This window comes from Lates calcarifer, linkage group LG15 (assembly GCF_001640805.2).
Source record: "Lates calcarifer isolate ASB-BC8 linkage group LG15, TLL_Latcal_v3, whole genome shotgun sequence".
In the NCBI taxonomy this organism is placed as follows: domain Eukaryota; kingdom Metazoa; phylum Chordata; class Actinopteri; family Centropomidae; genus Lates; species Lates calcarifer.
Genome location: NC_066847.1, coordinates 21,457,444 through 21,477,890, shown reverse-complemented (window position 1 = coordinate 21,477,890; position 20,447 = coordinate 21,457,444). Strand labels below are relative to the sequence as shown.

General features: G+C 42.2%; 1 protein-coding gene across 2 annotated transcripts; it reads right to left on the bottom strand.

Moving 5' to 3' along the window:
• Positions 1–502: 502 nt before the first annotated feature.
• Positions 503–20,072, bottom strand: setd2 (SET domain containing 2, histone lysine methyltransferase). 2 transcript variants are annotated; one of them, XM_018689271.2, is made up of 22 exons: positions 19,392–20,071; positions 17,810–17,919; positions 15,605–15,626; positions 11,439–15,481; positions 11,183–11,314; positions 10,714–10,842; positions 10,323–10,446; positions 10,130–10,207; positions 9,940–10,037; positions 9,601–9,733; positions 8,886–9,020; positions 8,627–8,755; positions 7,406–8,479; positions 7,237–7,285; positions 6,879–7,161; positions 6,021–6,753; positions 5,678–5,803; positions 4,882–5,018; positions 4,675–4,786; positions 3,216–3,290; positions 2,948–3,049; positions 503–2,303 (listed from the first exon to the last, which is right to left on the bottom strand). In XM_018689271.2, exons 2-22 carry the CDS (start codon positions 17,824–17,826, stop codon positions 2,142–2,144), a joined length of 7,893 nt encoding a protein of 2,630 aa, XP_018544787.1. In that variant the 5' UTR covers positions 17,827–17,919; positions 19,392–20,071; the 3' UTR covers positions 503–2,141. The 2 variants fall into 2 exon arrangements, with proteins under 2 accessions (XP_018544787.1, XP_018544780.1); XM_018689264.2 differs by lacking the exon at positions 17,810–17,919 and having other exon boundaries at positions 19,392–20,072.
• Between the last annotated feature and the right edge of the window lie 375 nt (positions 20,073–20,447).

Here is a 20,447-nt window from a genome sequence, read left to right as displayed (position 1 = left end):
TGTTAATGATCTCTTTGCCTTCAGTTTTAAGTGGGAGCAGGCATCTTGCATGGCCCAGGGCAACATTACATGCCGTCACACACTCCAGACGGGACTGCTTAACTGCGGTCTGGAGCACACAGGCATTGGACTGCGGAATGTGCATACACTGGGAGGGGGGTTGGGACCGAGGAGAAAGGGGAAGCACAGCAGCGCCTCTCTCCACTCGTCACAGGTCTCCATATTTAGAGCTCGCTTAATGTCTCTAATGAAGGCAGTCGATCACTTTGATTCCCTTTACGGGGGCCAAACATCTGGCTCAATTTTGCGCGTGTGTGCTGCAGTGGCATTCGTGCCATGTGCATCCCTTATTAGAGGAGTGAGCCAATCTAAAACTGGATTGGGTGTGCACTCAGCAGTTAATCATGTCACAGAGGTCAGTCACATTTGCTTAGATCCGTTCTAGTCTATTTAACTGACACCCAAGAGACGGCAATTCAACTGCATGGAAGGGAAACGGATATAATTTTACAAAAAAGTTTATTATCTTTTAAAATGTTTGTACACTCGTATGACAATGTGCTTACACAATACTTACAGTAAAGTAGGGTGAAACTTACTTTGTACATAGAAAAATAACAAAAAAAAAAAAAAAGAAGAAAGAAAACATGAAAATCTCCCCACCACTGAAATAAAATAGGGGGCTGTGAGTCAGTGGGGTCCTAAGTTTGACAGGCTGATGTGGTCACTGCATCAGGAGGGCTGAGCTGGTTAGGATGGGTGGGCTCACTGTGCTCCCTGACCCTAGTCTCCTGTTTACAGCTTTGGTAATTTTACACATTATTTACACTTTTAACCATGAAATGATAGTCCTTTTACAAAGTGTCTGCTTATTTAAACGTTCCCAAAACTATTATTCAATATATTCACATATAAAGCAATGTACATATGTTGGAACTTTGTTTAATGCAATTTAATAGGCTGCAACAAATCAGTAACCTACTGCTAATGAGACCATCTTGACTGCTGTAAAACCTATGGAAATTAATATGTGACAAGTTTTATGGAGTGAGGATGTCTCTAACGTCTAACGAGGACTGACAGTGCTACAAAAAATGAGCCAGAATGCACAAGCTGTTTACAAACTGTTAAAACTGCAATGCTACAACCTTCATTTTCAGCAATATTCCTGTGAGAAGAGGAAACAGAGCGGTTCAAGTCGGGAGAGGAATTGGACAGGAAATGAGGAAAAACTGACACACAGCTAAACAGCACATCAAACATCGCATTCAGACCCTGCTCCCATTATTATACATAAATTGATTTTTAAAAAAAAGACATGGAAACATTAATCTCTAACACCTTCGCCTACCTGCTCGTCACTGGCTGATCCCTAAGTGTATTGTTAGTAAAAGCTCGTCCTGGTGAGGGCGTATTACTTGAAGTGGGAGACATGGAAAATGTAGGAATTTCCATAAGGATACCACTCTGACCTCAGTCTACATCATGCATTCATAAAACAACAGAGGCTCCAAAGTCCTGTGGTTAAGAAGGCAGGGTTTGAGGAGTGGAAGCTTGGACCTCCACAGCTCAGTTAAAAGCAGCACCAGATACAGAGTCAGTGGCGGGTGGGGGGAGTGGGTGTTGAAGCAAACAAGAAAAAGGAGGTTCTCTCATTGATCCATTTTTTTAAACAGTGGGAAGTAACAAAGAAATTTAATGTATATGATATCAAAGCTGATTCCATTGAGTAATCCTCATTAAGGGCTAGATGATTTTTAAAAAGTGGAATTGAGGTGATCATCTCGGGAACATTTAAGAGCCACAAATGGAAAAAAATGCTAAAAATCAAATAGTCAGTGAGAACATTAGTCTCTGTAGCACCCCTCAGTGTCATCCTTTGAGGACACTGTACCTGGAGTCTCAAGTCGTTCAGCAGCGCTCGAGTCTCTGACTGTCTCTAGTAGAACAGGGCTCCTCCATGATCCACAGGGCCTGGAGGGCTCCTTGGGCAGCAGTGCAATTCTTAGCCATAAATACAGGTAAGAAACTACTTCACTGTTCACGCTGGCCAGTTCATACATGAAGGAGTGAATGGGAAGGCAAATCTGTGCTTCTCCTGTGTCAACGCAGAGCAAGTGTAACATCTGTGGCCGCTGAGGCTAGTACACCTCTGTGTCTTCCTTTGGCCTGTACACGGAGCCGAATCTCTGCATGTACTTCTTGATGTACTCCTTGGTCTTGTGCTTCACATTCTCGTTACACTCAAGGTCCTCAGGATTCTTGCAAGCTTTCAGCTCCTTGTTCATAACTCCGTGAGTTAGCTAGAAGATAGAGCAGAGATGAGGAAAGAGTTAGACATGTTTCTTGTCACCAGACTACAGTAAATGATATAATTACAATGTATATCTAAGTTGTGGTTGAGTGGTTGGATGGTTAATTCTCTTTTAGTGACTTTGCCCTTTATAATTTGAGACAGTAAAATGCGATCTCTAAATGAGTGAACCCCAGCTCTTCTTTCTGTTTATTGTGCCCATGTCCTCAGAGTCCTGGCATGTCCGAGTGGCACTGAGTGCAAAACCAGTCCACACATACACAATCCATGGACCCACTGGGAACCATAGAAAAAAGAATGCTGCTCTTTGAAGAAATGCTGGTTTGCAAAGAGCTTTTAGAAAGGAATGAGTAAAACAAAAGAGAGGCAGATAATAGTTTACATGTACAATATGTTCTTAGTCTCTCGCAGAGGCAGAATACAAAAACATTTGGCTGGAGACAGAAATCGTGGGAGCTCAACTATTTAGTTCTGGTTTGAGGGAAACTTTGAAAATGTTTCCTTTTAAGTTAAAAGCTGACCAGTGCTTTCATTGTGCTCTGACCACGCAGAGGCCAAAGAAAGGTTGAAAGCTTCTCAGAGATTAATGGAAATACTAACCGTGTGTATAAATATCTTATTATTTAATCGTACCTTTCTAGCTAGGTGTTTAAAGTCTTCCGTGTTGCTGATGCGTCCCAATTTGCAGTCTGGCTTCCGATAAGGATTTAAACATTGCACGATGAACTGGGACATCTGAGTAAAACACACGAACAAAAAAAGACATGTAAAGAGAGGAAAATATCAAAACAAATTAAGATTTGTGTGGGTGGATAGAAGACATTCATTTCAACATAGGCAAAGGCGCATAAGTCTATCTGGAGTTAAATAACATTGTTGAGAAGAATATTTGCAGACTCACCTCTTTGCGAAATGTCTCTTTACTCTTTTTAGCTAGTTCACTGGAAGTGTCAGCTTCAGCTGTTTTTGTAGAGAACTGTAACAACATAATAGCAGAGAGGAATGATTTGATTAAAATGCTTGTTTGCAAACAAATATAATTTGTTTCACATTAAACCCATGGCTTTGGAAGGATAACGTGTCTTGGACAATCCTATACAATTCGACTTCTTTCATCTCTTCGTGAGACTTTTCCTTAGCTGTAGTGGAAGACAGCATTACCATGTCACACACACATAATCCAGCAGAGTAATTTTCTGTAATTGTAAACACAATTGTCCCCATCTGTGCACCAGCTCAATCAAACATAGCAACTGGCTGCAGAACAGTAGCTATCAAGGTCAGAGGGGCATCAAACAGCACCTGCTCACCAACTACTTGACAGAAAGTAGGGATATCCTGCCAGGATGCTGCCTCTCTGGCTTCAGCCTTCAACAACAAAGGCAAGCAAGCAACAGCTGACTGGCTACACCCACAACAAAGTGGTGAGGATCAAAAGCAAGCACCAAGGATTTTCACACACACACACACACACACACACACACACACACACACACACACACACACACACACACACACACACACACACAGCGCCAAGGACAAAAAAACAGGAACAGTGAAACTGAATGGTGTACAAGTGCAAAGCATGTGTCATAGTTTCAAATGCTGGACATGAACATCACCACTGTCTAAACACATGCTGGGAAATGGTCCATGACCTTGTAGCTGTTCTTGGCAGAACTCAGTATAAAAACATGGATCTCTCCATTTCAATTTTGATGTTTTTTTTTTCTTTTTACTTTTTTAACTCTGTTACATCTTCTTAAAAGAGACAAAGGGGACACTTACGTAGTTAGACTATAATAAAAGAAACCGCAAATAAATGAATGCTAGGTCTTCCAGATGGTTTTCATTATCCTCAAAGTTAGGATGAAACTGAAGAGGGAAAACAAACGAGGCAGAGGAAGAGGAGATGAGCAAAGCCACCCCCTCCCTGTATGGCCTTGAGGCTAAGGGACAGACAGCTGAGCAGGGGGTGGGGTGAGTGGATTCTCTATTCAAATCTCAAGTCTCCATGTAGATTCTGATGAGGCCATTTTGCAAGGAGGAGTCATCGGCGAGAACCTAACACTCACTGAATATGTTGTTTTTTTTTTTTTTCCACCCCCCTTGAGACACAGCTGAAAGTAATCACTAGTGCAGCATCTTCAATTACTTCAAGGAACAAACACTATAATCATGTTTTGCATCCAAGCACAAACTTTCTGGGAACCAGACAAAAAAGTGAAGATGACTCTTCTTTATTGTCAAATGAAGGAACAGTGAATAGTTTCTCTTCACTATTTTGCTTCGAGCACACAATGACTGCGCAGGTTTTAAGTTTCCTAAGACTCTGAAACCAATCACTGCTAAAAGCTCACCTTGGAAGGATTCTCATCATAAGTAGGAGTTCCCAGGTCCATCTCAGATTCATGGTCCACGCTAGTGTTGTCGCTACTTCCTTCCCAGGTTGGAGGGTCCCACTGTGTTTGCCTGATGTACAGAGGGAGGTAATGTGATGCAGAAACACATGCAGGGGCTCTCTAGAGGCACAAACACACAGTATTTAGACAAACTACTTCACCAACCTTGTGACAACATGGTAGTAGTAGATCTTGCCCTCAGGGTCCCGAGCCACTTTCCAGTTGGGAGGTAGGACGATGGTTTTGGGTTTGGGGGGTGAGGGAGGTGGCAGGTCGATCACATTGTTGGGTACAATCATTTCCTGGAGAGGGGAAGAGATAGAGAAGACGCATAAGCAGCAAATCTATGCAATTTAAAACCCAATTCATGTTTGATGATTGTAGTTTCAAGTCATAAGAGCATGTCATTTACAAATGGGTCCTACTGAGCCTTATCTTTTATTCATTCCATCTGAAGTCACATCTTAAAAGGTACTTTGTCATTGTATGAGACAGGTCTTGGATGAACACAGCATAATTTAGATGCATACTACCCCCTTGTGGCCACACTGAGACAGATGATCGCCTTGAAACCTCGTGGCAAAGTATGGGATTTGTAAAGATATCAAAAATTCTTTGAAACTGTAAGTTCCTAAAAAGTTAAGTCTTTAAAGAAGTATATATGATAATCTTTAATGCAACCTCATGCTGTCAAAAAATATGAATCCCATATAAAACCTTGATAAAACCCATTACATATTTAAAGCAATCTTACACTGCTGCCCCTCTTATTAAATTAAAACTACCTTACTCTTCTTCTCCGATATCCTGGTGGGAACAAGTTTAAAATATCCCTCACTGTGTTTTGCCCCATTATCCTGTTTGAACTGGATAATATCTCACATTACAGAGGTAAGGACACAATTTTATAGACATTCTAAAATTATCAATCAGAGAACTGGATGGGGCATGTATGTGTTACCTGTTGCACAGTCTGGGATGTGACAATGGTGGTGACTGTGCTTCCCTGCTGCACCACCACTCCCTGTTGATGGCCAGGATACACTGGCTGGCCATGCAGGTAGCTGGCTGTGGGTTCAGTGTATGCCTTCACAAACACAAAGTGCAATCGGATCAGACAGGTAGGGGAAAAAAAAACAAACATAACAAGCCTCAATCTGCCTTACCAATTTAGCTTCATTATATCTTATGATTTGGTTGAATGGTAATACAATTTTACTAAATTCAAAATCCATCTATGCTTTTCAACACTGTTTACTGTAGAAAATATGTACAGTATAATCCACAGAGGATATCTGGCCCACCTGTATGACTGGAGTGTTAGCCTGAGGGTAGGCGGTGGGGATACTGTAGATGGTTTGGCATGGCTGGCCCTGGTAATAGATAGCTGTCTGTGTCTGGGCCTGCGCTGGAGCTGTGGCATACTGCTGTGCAGGCTGGGTCTGCACAGTCACAGCCTGCTGAGTGGTGGGGTCCCAGAGAGTGGTGTAGCTCTGCTGGCTCTGTACCTGAGGGGCCGTCTGGGCCGGTACAGAAAGCACAGCTACACCTGCGTCCTGGGTTGCTACAGTTGGCTGGGCATACTGCTGGGGGTTTCCAGTGGTGAGGTTGGTGGTGGTGATATGCTGAGAGAGACTAGAGACTGGAGCGGCTTGGGAAGTGGAGGATGGAGAGGGAAGTCCCAGGTCTGAGATGAGACGCTGAGGAGGAGTCTGTTCATAGTTAAGAGTGGGTTCAACTGAAGGGGTTGGGAGCAGTACTTTGCCTGCATTGGGGTTGGAGGGATCAACAAAGGTCTGGATGGGATATCCAGGGGGGTAGGTGATGAAGCCAGGGCTGGAAGCATAGGCCATCGCAGGGTCATAAGCCATAGTTTGAAGCTGCTGCTGCTGCTGCTGTTGAAGCTGCTGTTGTTTCTGTGCCTCCCGCTGAGCAACCTCCTGCTCAAACAGCTTTCTGCGTTCCTCTGTGGACAACTTGTTGCGCTCCTTGCCACCAACTCCCCTTGGTGTCTTGTTACTGTTAGATGGGTCAAACCTTAAAAATTCAGAGAACAAGACCACGGTTGAATGGCAAAACTTACTATATATGGTACATATACAAAAGTATTCACTGCGTATGGAAGACACTCCACAGTTTCCCACAGTGAGGAGAATTCTTACCGTTCCTCTGTGCGTCGGCTGCTCCTTTCGTAGGATGAGGGTGGTGACACAGAGCGTCTCCTCCGTCTCTCAGGGCGTGGTGTTTTGTCAGAGACTCGATCACGGTCTCGATCACGATCTCTGTCTCTGTCCCTGTCCCTGTCCCTGTCCCAGTCTCGATCTCTGTCTCTGTCATAATCTCTGTCTCTGTCGCGTTCCCTCTCCTTCTCTCGCTCCCTTTCACGTTCTCGGCTACCAGAAGCGGTGCGTGGTGTCAAAGCGGTCTCTCGATCTCGGCTGCGATCTGTGAGAAAATCCAATCAGTCAAAATAATAAGGAAAAAAAATCTATGCTGAAAAGTAGCATTGGACTAACTTACCATTTGCTTCCTTTTCCACCTGACTCTTCTTTGGTATTCTGTACACCTCCTGAAAGGATGAGCACAACTTTGACTTTCAAACTTCAGAATACAATAGCATGCAAACAGATTACAAACAGAAAAGGGGTGATACCTAACATTTCTACTTATATTTTTTAGCATGTCTCACCTTCAGATCTTTCCAGCTTTCAAGTAGCCTTGCAGCCATGCCACTAATGTCCAAAGCAGTGACCTGGGGCTCCTGGCTCCTCTCACTTTCCACATCTGAGACTCCTTCCTCTTCATCCTGAGAAGGAGTTCCTATCAGTGATGGGTCTGCAGGGGCTGCTGTGACCTCAGAGGGCATACTGGCTTCTGGGATCTCAGAGCTTGGGGGAGCTTCAGTGTTAGATTCACCAGGTTGCACCTCGCTGCCAAGAGGAGATTTCTCAGCCTCTTGTGTCTCTGCCTGGACTTCCATCTGCTCTGAAGGCTGCTCAGGAGACAGATCAGCAACATCTGTTTGAATGGGCTGATTCTCTGGCTCAAGGACTTTAACAGCAGGCTGGTCACTTTCCAGTTCAGCCTTTTCTGTCACTGCCAGACTGTTGTGCTCCTCCATACTCTCCTGCTCCTCACTAGTCTCCTTTGACTCCTCGAGTTCATCTTTAGGACTCTCACTTGAGTCCTCTTTCATCTCAACATCCTTCTTCTCCAAATCCAACTCCATTTTGTCTTTCACCTCCTCTGTTTGGTCTTGGTCCTGACTGCTTGAACTCATGCCTGCCTCTTCCAGTTTCTCCTCTTTGACCTCTTTCCCTGACTCTTCTATTGCATCTTTCATTGGATCTGCAGTTTCACACACTGGGTCTGCCTTCGTCTGTTTGCCCTCAGGGAGTCCTGCATGCGAGGATTCGTCTTCTTCCTCATCATCGTCATCGTCCTCCTCCTCCTTCCCATCAGATGCTTTGCTAGCGTCAGAGAGTGCACTGTCCAGACTGTTTTCACTGATGATTTTAAGGCGACGGTACACAGCAGGTTTGGAGGTGTCACCATCCAATTCTGGTCCCAGTTTGGTCGAGGAACCATCAGGAGTGTTGAGTGGTGTCTGAGCACGGGAGGTGTTCTCACTGGAGTAGCCGTCCATCTCAGCAGGGTGAGGGAGTGTTTTTGTTTGGGCCCATCGCTGAATGAAGGTCAGGACTCTGCTCTCTTCCAACATGTTCTTAGTTGAGATGGGCAGCACAGCCAGGGTCTTCATAATCTGTAAACAAAATATATTATTAGTGATCAAACACCTAATAGCTCCATATAGGACCATATAAGCTTTGAGGGTTTTAAAATCAAAAGAAGGGACTGCGACCGCATCATGTATTTTTTTAAATGCAAAAAAATCAATGGCAAATTTCACCTCTAGCTGCAGTTTAATGTTATTGGCACTGTTGCCTTTAGCTTCAGAAAGCTCCACCATGAAGATCCACAGCAAAGACAATCCATGATGATCCAGGAACTGCTTCAGGCATGATGGATTTTGAGTATCCTGTGTAACACAAACACATTACCAACTGCAAAAGATAATAACAACTAATATCTCAACATTCTAGCCGAATTATAAACGTAAAACAGACAAACAACTTTGTAAAAATAGTCATTAATAGCTCAGGTCGTACTTGTATGAGCTTGAGACAGATGAGTTTCTGCTCCATGGTTTCCACTCGAACCATTAGTCTGCAGAGAGACACCACCTGTTTCTCATCATACAGGCCTTCTCCATTCTCCAATAATGCCTCCAGTTCCTCATCAACCTGCGGAAGCACAATATGAGGTTATCATTTATAATACTGTAAACATATTTGCCTGAGGAGACATTTTGGCATGTATTAATACAATTTACTACTAAAAGCATTATGGCAAATGACTAATGGTAATGGCGTGGTAATATAAGCGGATTCATTAAGTTACTGTTGTAATGATTAGCCAGGTTTAACTGCATTACCATTATGTGCAGCCAGGTGACTACCAATTACAATAAACCAATATATACCATTATATACCAAGGAAGGTCAGTCATTATGGGGTGCATTATGACTCATATTTAAAAAGTCAAAAATGTCACTAGGTTCTAGCAGCTTGTAATGTACAATGTAGCTGTAATTTTGCATTTCTACCATATCCCATCGTTTGTGTTTTAAACATATTATTTATGCATTGCACCAGTTAGATCTGACTCCAATACAAACTAGAGTTATACAGAAACACTATCTCCACTATACGTAACTGTGGAGCAATTTTCTGTCCTTTGCAAATAATTGTTGTCCAGGCAGCTATCTAAGGCATGTCAAACATCTGACAGAAGGACTTTCAAATATGACTGAAAGGACTGACCGTAGTGAGAGCACTCTTTCGACTGCGGTCTTTCTTCATCCTCCCTCCAGCTGCTCGAACACTGACTCTGTTCTCTCCACCCAGGAAGCCTCTGCAGCTGGGTGCACCACAGAAGCATTTCTGTGCTTCTTTGCTGGAGGGTTAAATAAAACAAAAGGTGTAATCACCCAGATTACAAAAAAACAGTTTAAAGGTTAAATAACCCATCTTTATGACCCTAAATATGGAAACATATAGTACATATATACATGTGTTAAATGCTTTTAAACAACAAAACAAAAGCATAGACTGCACAAAATACAAGCCAGGGAAAAAAACATAACTGCAAAGAAACAGTACCCGTATCTCTGGAACTGGTAATCAAATGTCAGTTCAGTTCCTGCAGTGACAGCCTTGGTGGTGAAGAACCCAACTCTAAGCTGGCCATTGACAGTCCACTGAAATGATATGAAAAACGATCATTGGGTTATTCAGCTTTCAACAGGGTAACCTGAAAAAGTATTATCAGTGCTTTCTTTTGCGACTGTACCTTTTGAGTCTCACAGTTGGGCTCACAGCTATGGTTCATAAACCGAGAGCAATTACCCTTCAGCGTTGCATCAATGATCTGAAGAAACATACCGCAATGTCAAGTATTTCTGTGAGTCACTTCACCTGAATCACTATACCACACTTCAATTTAAATATTAACATTAATTGCAATGTGTTATATAATTTCTTACCTCATTATTTTTTAGAGACATGAAGTAGTAATGGATGTTCTTATTCCGAGCATATTCTTTCACTCTTGTTTTGAACTCCTTGTGGTCCAACACCTCCCCACAGTATTCCAATACAAAGGTGTTTCTGAGGCAGCGACAAAAACAAAATGGTTTGTCAATCATCCTGTCTGTTTTTTCAACCACATTTAAGAACATTAACTTGGTCAAATGGCTCATATTTTGTTTTAGATGGAAAGGATGGAAACAACATAAACACCTTTATTAAGTGTTTAAAGTAACCCAACACAGTAGGTGGCCAACTCCACAAAAACTACTACTTTTGTGAACCATTTCCTTTTAAATGGCAGAAAAACATTCAAAAATGTTGTACTGAAAATTTAAAAAGGCTTACGGAGCCAAGTCTTTAGCTGCTCGTAGTCCCCAGCCTTTGTCTTCTGTGAGGATAACCTCAAAGTCTGCATGTTGTTTCATCTGAAAGCGTCTATTAGAGCAGTAGACTCCATTCAGGCACCGTGATGAGCTGGAGAGGGGAAAAAGTTGAAGACATAAAAAGTAAGGGAATGGTATGGTCAGGCTCCTACACATCTGAAGTAACTGTGGACAGAATTTGCAAAATTTGAATGATAAACAGCATGGTATATTTCTTATCAATAGCACCATGCTACTAGATTACTAGCAACTAATATGATTTGTCAAGGTGTCAAAAATGAGATAAAGCAGTATACCAATAGTATTTGCCTACCTGTCTTGTGTAATTTGTTTAGTATAAATGATAAACAATGTGTTGCTTGTATTTCCACTTTAACCCAGAAAACCTCTTACATTTTGTGACAGACCTTTCTCAGTAATAATCAACTTACCACTCAATCATCAGCAGCCGGTTTAAACAATCTTCCCCGCATGCTAATACTCCCCTTGAGCGCTCCTCTCTGGGCAGCACAGGGCACTCACACTGCATCCTCTTGATATCTCGATGAGATTTGCTCTTCTTTCTGCAAACAACATTTCAAAACTTTCAAACCTCAAACCCGAAAGTAATTAAATGTTTTATTATGAGGTTATTCGTTGCTTGAACTTATTTGGATATTGTGTCAATCTGGCTGGATAACACATTACCTTTCAGTTAAGTAGAGGTTTTCCTCAATCAAGTCAAAGTAAGGGGGCATCTTTTTAGACTTGGCCAGATCTTTCCATTTATTGGCGTCTTGGAAGTCCTGCAGATTAAGTGATGGACGGTGCACCTCAGCTTTGACAAGATTTTCCTTAGAGACATAAGTATCTCCTTGACGCTCCCTTTTGCCTGCTGGCCCAGCCTCTGCCTCATTGTCTGAATCTGACTCAATCTCTGGTCGCCTTTTCTTGGGAGGGCCCCTGCTTCTGTGGGGTCTAAAACTGTCTTCTCTAGGGGGGTCAGGCACAGCAGAGCCCCGGCTGTTGCTGCTTATTTCATGACCTTGTACAAAGCTTGATGACCCTGGAGTGTTAGGTCCACTCCATTCAAGAGCTGTTTTGCTAATATTTTTATCCCCACTGTAGTCTTCGTGGTCATTAGTTAGAGAATCGGGATGGATTTCACCTGCAGAATCCTGATAATGTTCATGTGCATGGAGGTAGGTTTTTCTGCTAGTCTGCATGTTTGGGGATTGATGGTTCCAGGAAGCATTACTGTGCCTGTGCTCCTGCCCCTTGGGAGAGGTTCCCATCAGTTTAGTGTTTGGTAACTGTGGCCCATGACTGCTATCAGGCTGCTGGTATGTACTACTTGGCTGCTCTGGTTGCGAAAAATCCCAACCTATGGTGAATCCATGTTTGTCACTGATATTGTCAGAATTTGAGAAATTGTTAGGTTGGTATTGGGGATACATCCGCTCATCTCTGCTGCTTGTGGTATGCTGCCCTTGCTCACACTGTCTGGAATTATCAAGGCTGTTGGCAGGATCTGTGGCACTTCTATGGGCACTGACATGACTAGCCATGTAAGGCAGAGCACTGACAGAACTGGAACCCTCAGAGTGACTGGTGCTATCAATCATATTGCTCTGGGACTGACACAACATACCGCTATTGGATGCATCATTTGCACCAGCACATGGACCAATGGTCTCCCCAAATGCAATGAAAGGACTCCCCTGCCTTTGCTGAGAGCTGACTTGATTTGGGACATCATAGGTACTCATGTCAGCTGCTATATTAGCATTGTGCAGTTCTGAAATATTCATAGGACTGCAGGAAGCTCCCTTGTCCTGTGTATCCATTGTTAGGGAAGAATTCTTTGGCACCACCACCACAGAGTGCAATCGTTTTATAGCCTCGCCGCAATCGGAGTCATACTCCGAGTTGTCACTATCACTGGCCTCACTCTGTCCTCCAAATGCATCCTGATGAAGCGATGTGCTCTTACTCAGTTTGCTTTTGTGATCGCTGTCCTTTGATTTTTCATCGTGATCACCTTCATTCCAGCTCTTAAGCTTTGCAGCTGTATCAACCTGCAATGTATCATTTATGTGCAACGGCTCATCCGTGTTTGCTTTTTGAGAAACAGTCAGTTTTAAGTCACAGTGGTCAATGCTGGTGCTTGCTTGTGAAGGCTCACTTTGGTCTTTGCATTTATCGATCATGGATGTGCTATCTGAGCCGAACTCCTGCTTAGAGATCTCAGTCTGCTTTACCAGTGTGGAATGTGTTTCAGCTTCTTGTTCAATATTATCTTTAATATCAGAGTCTTGTTGGATATTGTCTTTAGAAAACTCTATTTTTTTGACAGAGATCACTTTTTTCACAGTAGGCTTGCTCTCTGTACTGAGTGTCCTCTGTGAATTATCACTCTCTGAGGCATCCTGCCCAACAATATCCCACCGGGACTTTTTGGTAGTACTGCAGCTCTTTTTAACAGTATCCATACTTTGCTGCCCACATGACCGCTGGTTCTCAGATTCAATACACGATGACTCCAATTTGAGCGGCACACTTGTGTCAGACTGCTTATCGACTTCATTCAGCTCAACAATTTCTGGTTTAGTGTTCTGCCGGATATCATGTGTGACAGATGTATCTGCTGCATCAGGTCCAGACTTTGGCCGTGGTGAATGATCACTGACTTTCTTGTCCAGGCTGGACACCATACTGTCATTACTACTGCTTGAATTTAAGACAGCTGCATTTGAATTCATATGTGGTCGATTATCAGAAGAAAGGCTATCCTTCACATTGGTCAAGTTTTCCAGGGCGACATTTACATGCTTTAGGCTTTCACTTGAGGTTATAGCGGAGGTATTTTTATTCTCAACTTCAAGACCTGACTTAGTTTCTTTTGCTCTTTTGGACAGTGATTCTTGCAAACCCTTTTCAGTCCATGAAACCATCTCCTCAACATCCTCATTTCCATCTTGATGGGAATCAGATTTTAATTTTTCACTCCAAGAACAAAGTTCTGTGGTGGTTGCACATGACGGTGCTTTGCTGGAGCTGTAAAACATGTCATCTGATTGTCTATCATGTCCAGTGGTTTTCACAGACGATCTAGAGGGGGTCATCTGTTTGGAGTCCGGCCTACTGGTTTTCTTAAAGGAGTCTTTACTCCTCTCCTCCGAGCCAGAGCTTTTGTCAGAGCCCTGTGATTTTCCCTTATGATCTGCCTCAGAGTCACTGGAGCTGCTTTTTTGGCATTTTTCATATGTTTGAGAATGGGTATGCATACTGGAAGAAGAGGATTTGCTGTTGGTCTCAGACTTGTGATGCGTACTAGATTTACGGTAACTGGAGTTCAGATCAGGAGAGCACTTGCGCTGCGAATCAGAGTCTGATAATCGTTTTGAAGTCCTTTCAGACTTTGATGATTGTGTTCTTTTATCGAACTCTAAAGAGTGAGGGGAATCTACAGATTTAGAGACTTTCTCAGATTTTGAGTAAGATGATTTTGACTCTTTATGTGAGCTTGGATGGACAGACGATCTACTGGAATCACTTGTCCTTGTCCGTGTCTTCCTATGGTCATCCTCAGAATCAGAACTATCCCGAGTTCTGTCAGTGCGAGAGCGAGAACGTCTTCTCTCTCTGCGTGGAGAACTCCTGTGTGATCTCCGGTCAGAATCATGGTAATATGACCTTTCAGAGCGCGATCCTCTGTCACCTCTGGACCTCTCTGACCTAGAATGAGAGGAACTGGTTCGAGATGCTCTTGATCGAGACCGTGATCTTGACCTGGACCTTCTATAATCCTTGTCTGATCGAGCCGAGCGTGATGATGTGTGTCTAGAATCGCGTTCTGATTTGGAGTAACTAGAAGACCTTTCATGATTCTCTGACCGCTTAGAAGAACTTTTTTCCTTTTCCTCCAAATGTGAACTAGAGGAAGACTTTTTTACCTCTTTACTTCTGCTGTCAGTGTTTGTTTTACTTTTGGAGTCAACTGATTTGCGAATGGAAGAAATATGGACAGAATCTCCATCAGATTCTGAGCCAGGAGGAGCACTATCAGAGTGGGACCGGGTTTTCCTTTTGTATACCTTATTATCCTGCTCTGTACTGCTGGAAGTCTCGCCATCTTTTCCTGAGGAAGCAACTGGCTTCTTGAGGCTTGGGGTTACCCTTGTCTCAGAGGTTTCGATGTGAGCATTCTCAGACGGGCAGACACTGACAACATTCTGAGGCTGGGGTGTTGGGAATTCAGTTGCACTATTACTTGTTGATTTCTGCAAAACCTGCAATTCAGAGGAGAGCTGCTCCTCTGGCATAACAGATGTTGGTTTCTCTTCAGTGACAGAAACACTGAGAATTTGCTTTTTGAAGTGAATCTTTGCTAGGTCCGGTTTCGGTTTAGTGGCTGAAGAGACTGTTTGAGAAGGTGTCTCTGCTATTGATGTTGGCACCATGGGCGTCTGTTCAGTTTTGCTGTCTGTACTCTGCCCTCCTTTGTCTGAGGTTGACTGTGACGAGGCAGCCTGAGGTTCAGCGACAGACTTTTCAGGGCTGGCAGGGATGAAGAACAGGCTCTGCAGTGGCTTCTTGGTCTGTGCGAAGCTGAAGGACACTTTCTGACGACTCTGATCCTCCAGGTTGACCTTCGTCTTGGTCCCTTTATGCAAGAAATGGTTGGACAGCATCACTCTGGGAGACAGGCTTTTGATTAGAGCTGCCTTAGATAGGCCCTCAACCTTGACCTATAATACAAGAAAAACACAAATCTGTGACCTGAGGTTTTTTTTTAAGCATGCAATTAGACATAGAAGTTGTATCACAGAAAAGATTACTAAAATGCTCATTAACTTTATGTGAAAACTTACTGAGGCACCACTCCCCTCCTCTCTGTGGTTACATAAGGACACCATGAGGACATGAAAGAGAGGAAAGACAGAAATCAATTTGCACAGTTCATGTAGAACTATATAACAATTTGCTGATCTGGGGGGATAAGAGAAACCAAAATTCTCAAGATAACCTTGTAATTCTATTTTCCCAAATCTTGAAATGCAAAAGGCCATTTAAACTAAGGATAAGAATGCTTGAGAAAACACTCACATATAGAGTACATTTTAAAATTACCTCAACCATTTCATCTAAACCACTTTTGTTATTTTCATGGAAATCTATAGAGAATGACAGGAAATTGGGGGATTGACTGATACGCAACAAAACAGACATAGCAGTCATGTCATTGTATGTGTCTAGGCTACTTGCACAACTTGGCACAATGACAGTGACTCAAAGTAATGGACTGAAATGGAAGGTAAATGATAGAAGGTACTCCTGTCCTATCAAATTCACTGGCCAATAAATGTTAGACGTACAGTTTTTTAAAGCAGAGAGTGGATGGTTTGAGTAACTGGAAGGAGGGAGTAGGTGGCCACAGTAACTTCACAACAGAATAAATGAAAACAGTCTTTTATCTTTATCTAAACAGAAGAATAACTGCATCGTTCCTTTTCATTGTGAACTTTTTATGTTGCCTCATGTTGGTGGTAAAAATCAGTATTCTCCACAAAAATGTAACAATATTGTTTTTGCTCAAAATTACATAATGCCCACCATGGTGTTTCTAAACAATATCATGATAACAAACAGACCTGCTATAGCTCCTGTGAAGTGGGAAATACACACATACATTGATACATATGTGTGTGTGTGTACTTGGAGTAATGTTGCACAAAAGGAAACTTGAAGGCATAGAACTGAGAAGTTCTGAGATAAACTTGACTGCACAACTGTTTTTTCCCCACACATGAATGTCTTTATAACAAATCCTGAACGTTTATGATATTTCTGATGAGTGGGGTCTAAGGTTAGGTTTACAGGTTTGATTGTCAAAATTGTAAGGTCCATGCAATTAAGTTTTTCTGACAGAGAAGAGTTTGCATTTCATGGGAAAAAAAACCCAGAAGCTTTTGTGCTGGTGAGATGGGATGAGCATGACTTTAGCTTCTTTTTGTGATACCATGAGAACTGCTGTTATATTAATTTCATTCATATTTATCACCGACCTTAAACCTACATAAGAAGACTTTAAGTAAGCAAAACTAACAAAAACAAACTGCAAACATACTGAAAACAAAAACAGTGTATATCTAGATGATCTGTGAGGGTCCCTTAAACAAGTAGGCAAACAAACAAATGACAAAATCAAAGAAGCACAGAGATGTTAAGTATTCAAAATGTAAAATAAATGAATAATTGGGTTTTTGTTCCTCTTTTTGTCCTATTAAAGTGCACATATTTTCCTTAGGGTAGGCTCTGTATGGGTGCTAGGCAATAACTGGGTCATATAATCCTTTAGGATTTAATTTTCTCCTTTTTCAGTGTGACCTTCAAAACGAGACACTTCTGCAAGGCTATTAAACAGTATTAGCTGTAACAAGCAGCCTACAGTCAAAAGATTGAGCTGGACCTACTAAACCTAGAACTTCACACTTTTCACTCAATGCTGCAATTTTTTTTTACACCATTTATAGCAATATTATTCCATATGTAATATCCAATACCAAGCATTATGCTGATGTAGTCATTTTGTTGATGCAAGAGAATTAAATTATACATCTTCACTTATTATTTAGAGGCTTCTCTACTGTAGTATACTACTGCCATAGGCACTAATGTACTGTATACTGTATCTGTTGCTGCACTGCACAGAAGACAACTTATATATTCACTGGCATGACATAAATAAATACACAAATGGACAAAAGCTTGTGAAGACAACATGTTTTCTGATATCTATTTAAAAAAAATTCTGCACAAAACTTTGCAGAGGAAAACCTGGTATTTTTTATTGTCAAATAACTACCAATGTATAAATAACAGACAGAGCCTGGAGCTTGGGATGTCTCAAAATGTTTTAACAGTCAATAGCTGCAAGGAAGATCTGCACAGACTGCATCCAAAACAAAGCACAACTTCGTAACCATACTAAAATGATTTCCAAATTTGTATCAAACTCCTCTACAAGATATACACTGTGAGTTGCATTTTGTGCTGTCTAATATCTGATCTCTGACCTGAGCAGTGTGTCCATTGAGAAACTCGTCTAGGATTAGTAGGCCTGAAGAGGCTGCTGGCCAAGAATAATCCAAATCAGAGAAATGAGCCCTCCAAAGTGACGGCACACCTGACAAAAAGAAAGATAGGGTTGCAGTGAACTGAGTCTCGTTTGTCCACAACAGCTTACAGCTACTCGATTTTCACAATTTTGACATCATCAGTGTCTAAGGGAATTCCTACATATGCAATCAACTTTCAACTTTGACACTAAGCATAAATAGCGTTTAATAACGCGCTTGTGCTAAACACACTGTATTGATTTGTAGACATGTCAAATGATATATGATGTCACATGCTTTCAGCCGTTGAGTATCAACGACTTCTGCAAGCGTCCCTTCCTAAGATTCCTGTTATCTATCTTTGCAATGTGGCAAGGACCCTTTGCACGTCTTAATGAGTGTGTCTGCTCTGAGACAAAGATTTATCCTTTCCTCGGCTTGGTGGGCTGTACAACAAAAATAAAGGATTACGTTCAGCAGCGGTTTATAAATAGTGCTATCATGGTCGAAGATAGATGAAAAACATGGATGCAGGGCGAGAAGTGGACATGCATCTCATTAAGGGACATGTAAAGCGCAAGCAAATGGCCCACAGAAAACAAAGAATGCCTGCACAATGAGCATTTCTGTGAAAGACCACATCGACACTCTCATGAAAACAAACTGTGACTGCTCTGAAACAAATTAGGAAACTGACTTAAGCATGGCCTGTGCGGGAGGAGTGGATGTAGCCAAAACATGGCCTTTAAATGGATGAATCTACCCACTATGAAGACGAGTGGAGAATGTCCAGTAAACCTATCAGTTTAGTTAAATGTTTAATCACAGTGTGTTAACTAATCTCACGGCACACACACATATATACGTAAGTAGTAAGCAGGCAGGTAAACCGGGATGAACGTAGCTATTCGACTGTGACGCCGGTTTATAAAAAAATATCAGAACCAGCTAAGCTAACTTGGGCAAGCTAACACTAACAGAGAGCTTTGGTGGGCCATATTTAAAAATAGCGTTAGCTCGTGTTAGGTTGTTTATAATTTGTGCTATTAATGTTGACTAGACAAGAATCCTAAGTTTGTTAAAGCGCACAGTATGATGTTTGATATGTTTTCGGCTGCATAGCTGAGGTAAACAATCGCATTTGTTGGTATAAACGAACGCGGCTAGCTGAGGACTCCACTAGCATCAGCGGCTAATGCTAGCTAGGTTAGCCAACTGATGTAACTACCAATAGGCTAACGCTACTGCTGGTAACTTATATTTTGCTTATCGATCTCTGATATGTACCGAGTGTGTTAAGTCTTGGTAATTCGGTTTTCCTAACTTATGGGGGCTTGTTACTTTTCCAATTTTACGAATACGCAGGAAGGGTTTGATATGCGTTTCCGTTTTAGGATGTAATAGACCCATACACTCGAGTCTGGCCACCCGGCATTACTAGCATGTTAGCTAATGATGTTTTGTCTTGTATGTAGTAAGATGGTTTTTACCAGAACTGACGTAAATCTCAGTAAAAATCATCGGCTCACGAGATACTCACTTTACGAAGTGCTTAAGGTCACAAGGTTCCCCCATCTTCGAAATCACTGGTAATCGACCCTTTGTAAAACATCAAGCAACAATGTATGCCGACGTCAAATCCATACGGAGCTGTCGGAAATGATCGTCGGATCAGTGGCTCCGCTGCTGCTGCTGCGCCCCAGCTTCAGCCTGGGTGAATGTTGGTACTATCGAGCTAACATGAGCTCACATAGTTAGCCAAGAGTTGGAGGAGAGATCAGAAGCACAAATGACCACGAAAACCCGAGCCCCTCGGACAGTGTCTTAGTTTGGCCGACCTGTAAATTACAGTAAGACTGGCAATCTGATCCGCTGGAAGGATTGTAAACATGTCTTTAGGTTATACCTTTTATTCCACACTGATCCTCACAGTGTCTTTCTGGCTGTGGCTGCTGTGTTCAACAACATCACATGATGTGGGAGCACAGCTGGCGCGAACCCCGGAGCGCACTGCGGGTCCAGGCTATCAACAGCGACTTAGTAGATTAAAAATATATACAGATGAAGCTGTAAACATCACTGCATTGTTATTGAGTAAGCATGGAAATATTAAGGGGAGAGAGAATGAGAGAAATGAGAGCCTAATAGAGCCCAGTGAAAAGTGAAACTAAACGAAACTGAAACAACCTGGTCTGTATTTGATTGTGGCTGACGAATAAAAAGAAATAGAACTGAGCAAATGTTTCAGGCACTAAAAATAAACTAAGGATAGGCTCCTGTCAAAAAATAATATCATGAATAGTTTTGATTATTATTTAACTTCACAAAAAGTTCAACAAATAGAAAAAACTGAATAAAATCAATACCCTATTATTTGCCTTTAAAACAGCACAAATGTACACTTGCACACAGTCGGTGCTTGGGAGGTTGGGTGGTTCCCACCATGTTGGAGAACTTGCCACAGTTCTGCTGAGATCAAGGCTCTGTGGGCGCTATACTGTCTATTGCAGGACTCGTTCTTCCTCTGAAGATATTTCTTTATGACTGTGTGTTTTGGGGTCGATCAGACGCATAGATAACACTGTGAACATCTTAA

Coding starts and splice junctions, on each gene's coding strand:
- setd2 (XM_018689264.2), bottom strand. CDS start 19,426: ATGGGGGAACCTTGTGACCTTAAGCACTTCGTAAA. Junction 10,447..10,713: donor GCAGCTAAAGACTTGGCTCC/GTAAGCCTTTTT, acceptor TCGCTGCCTCAG/AAACACCTTTGTATTGGAAT. Junction 3,050..3,215: donor AAGAGACATTTCGCAAAGAG/GTGAGTCTGCAA, acceptor TGTTTTACTCAG/ATGTCCCAGTTCATCGTGCA.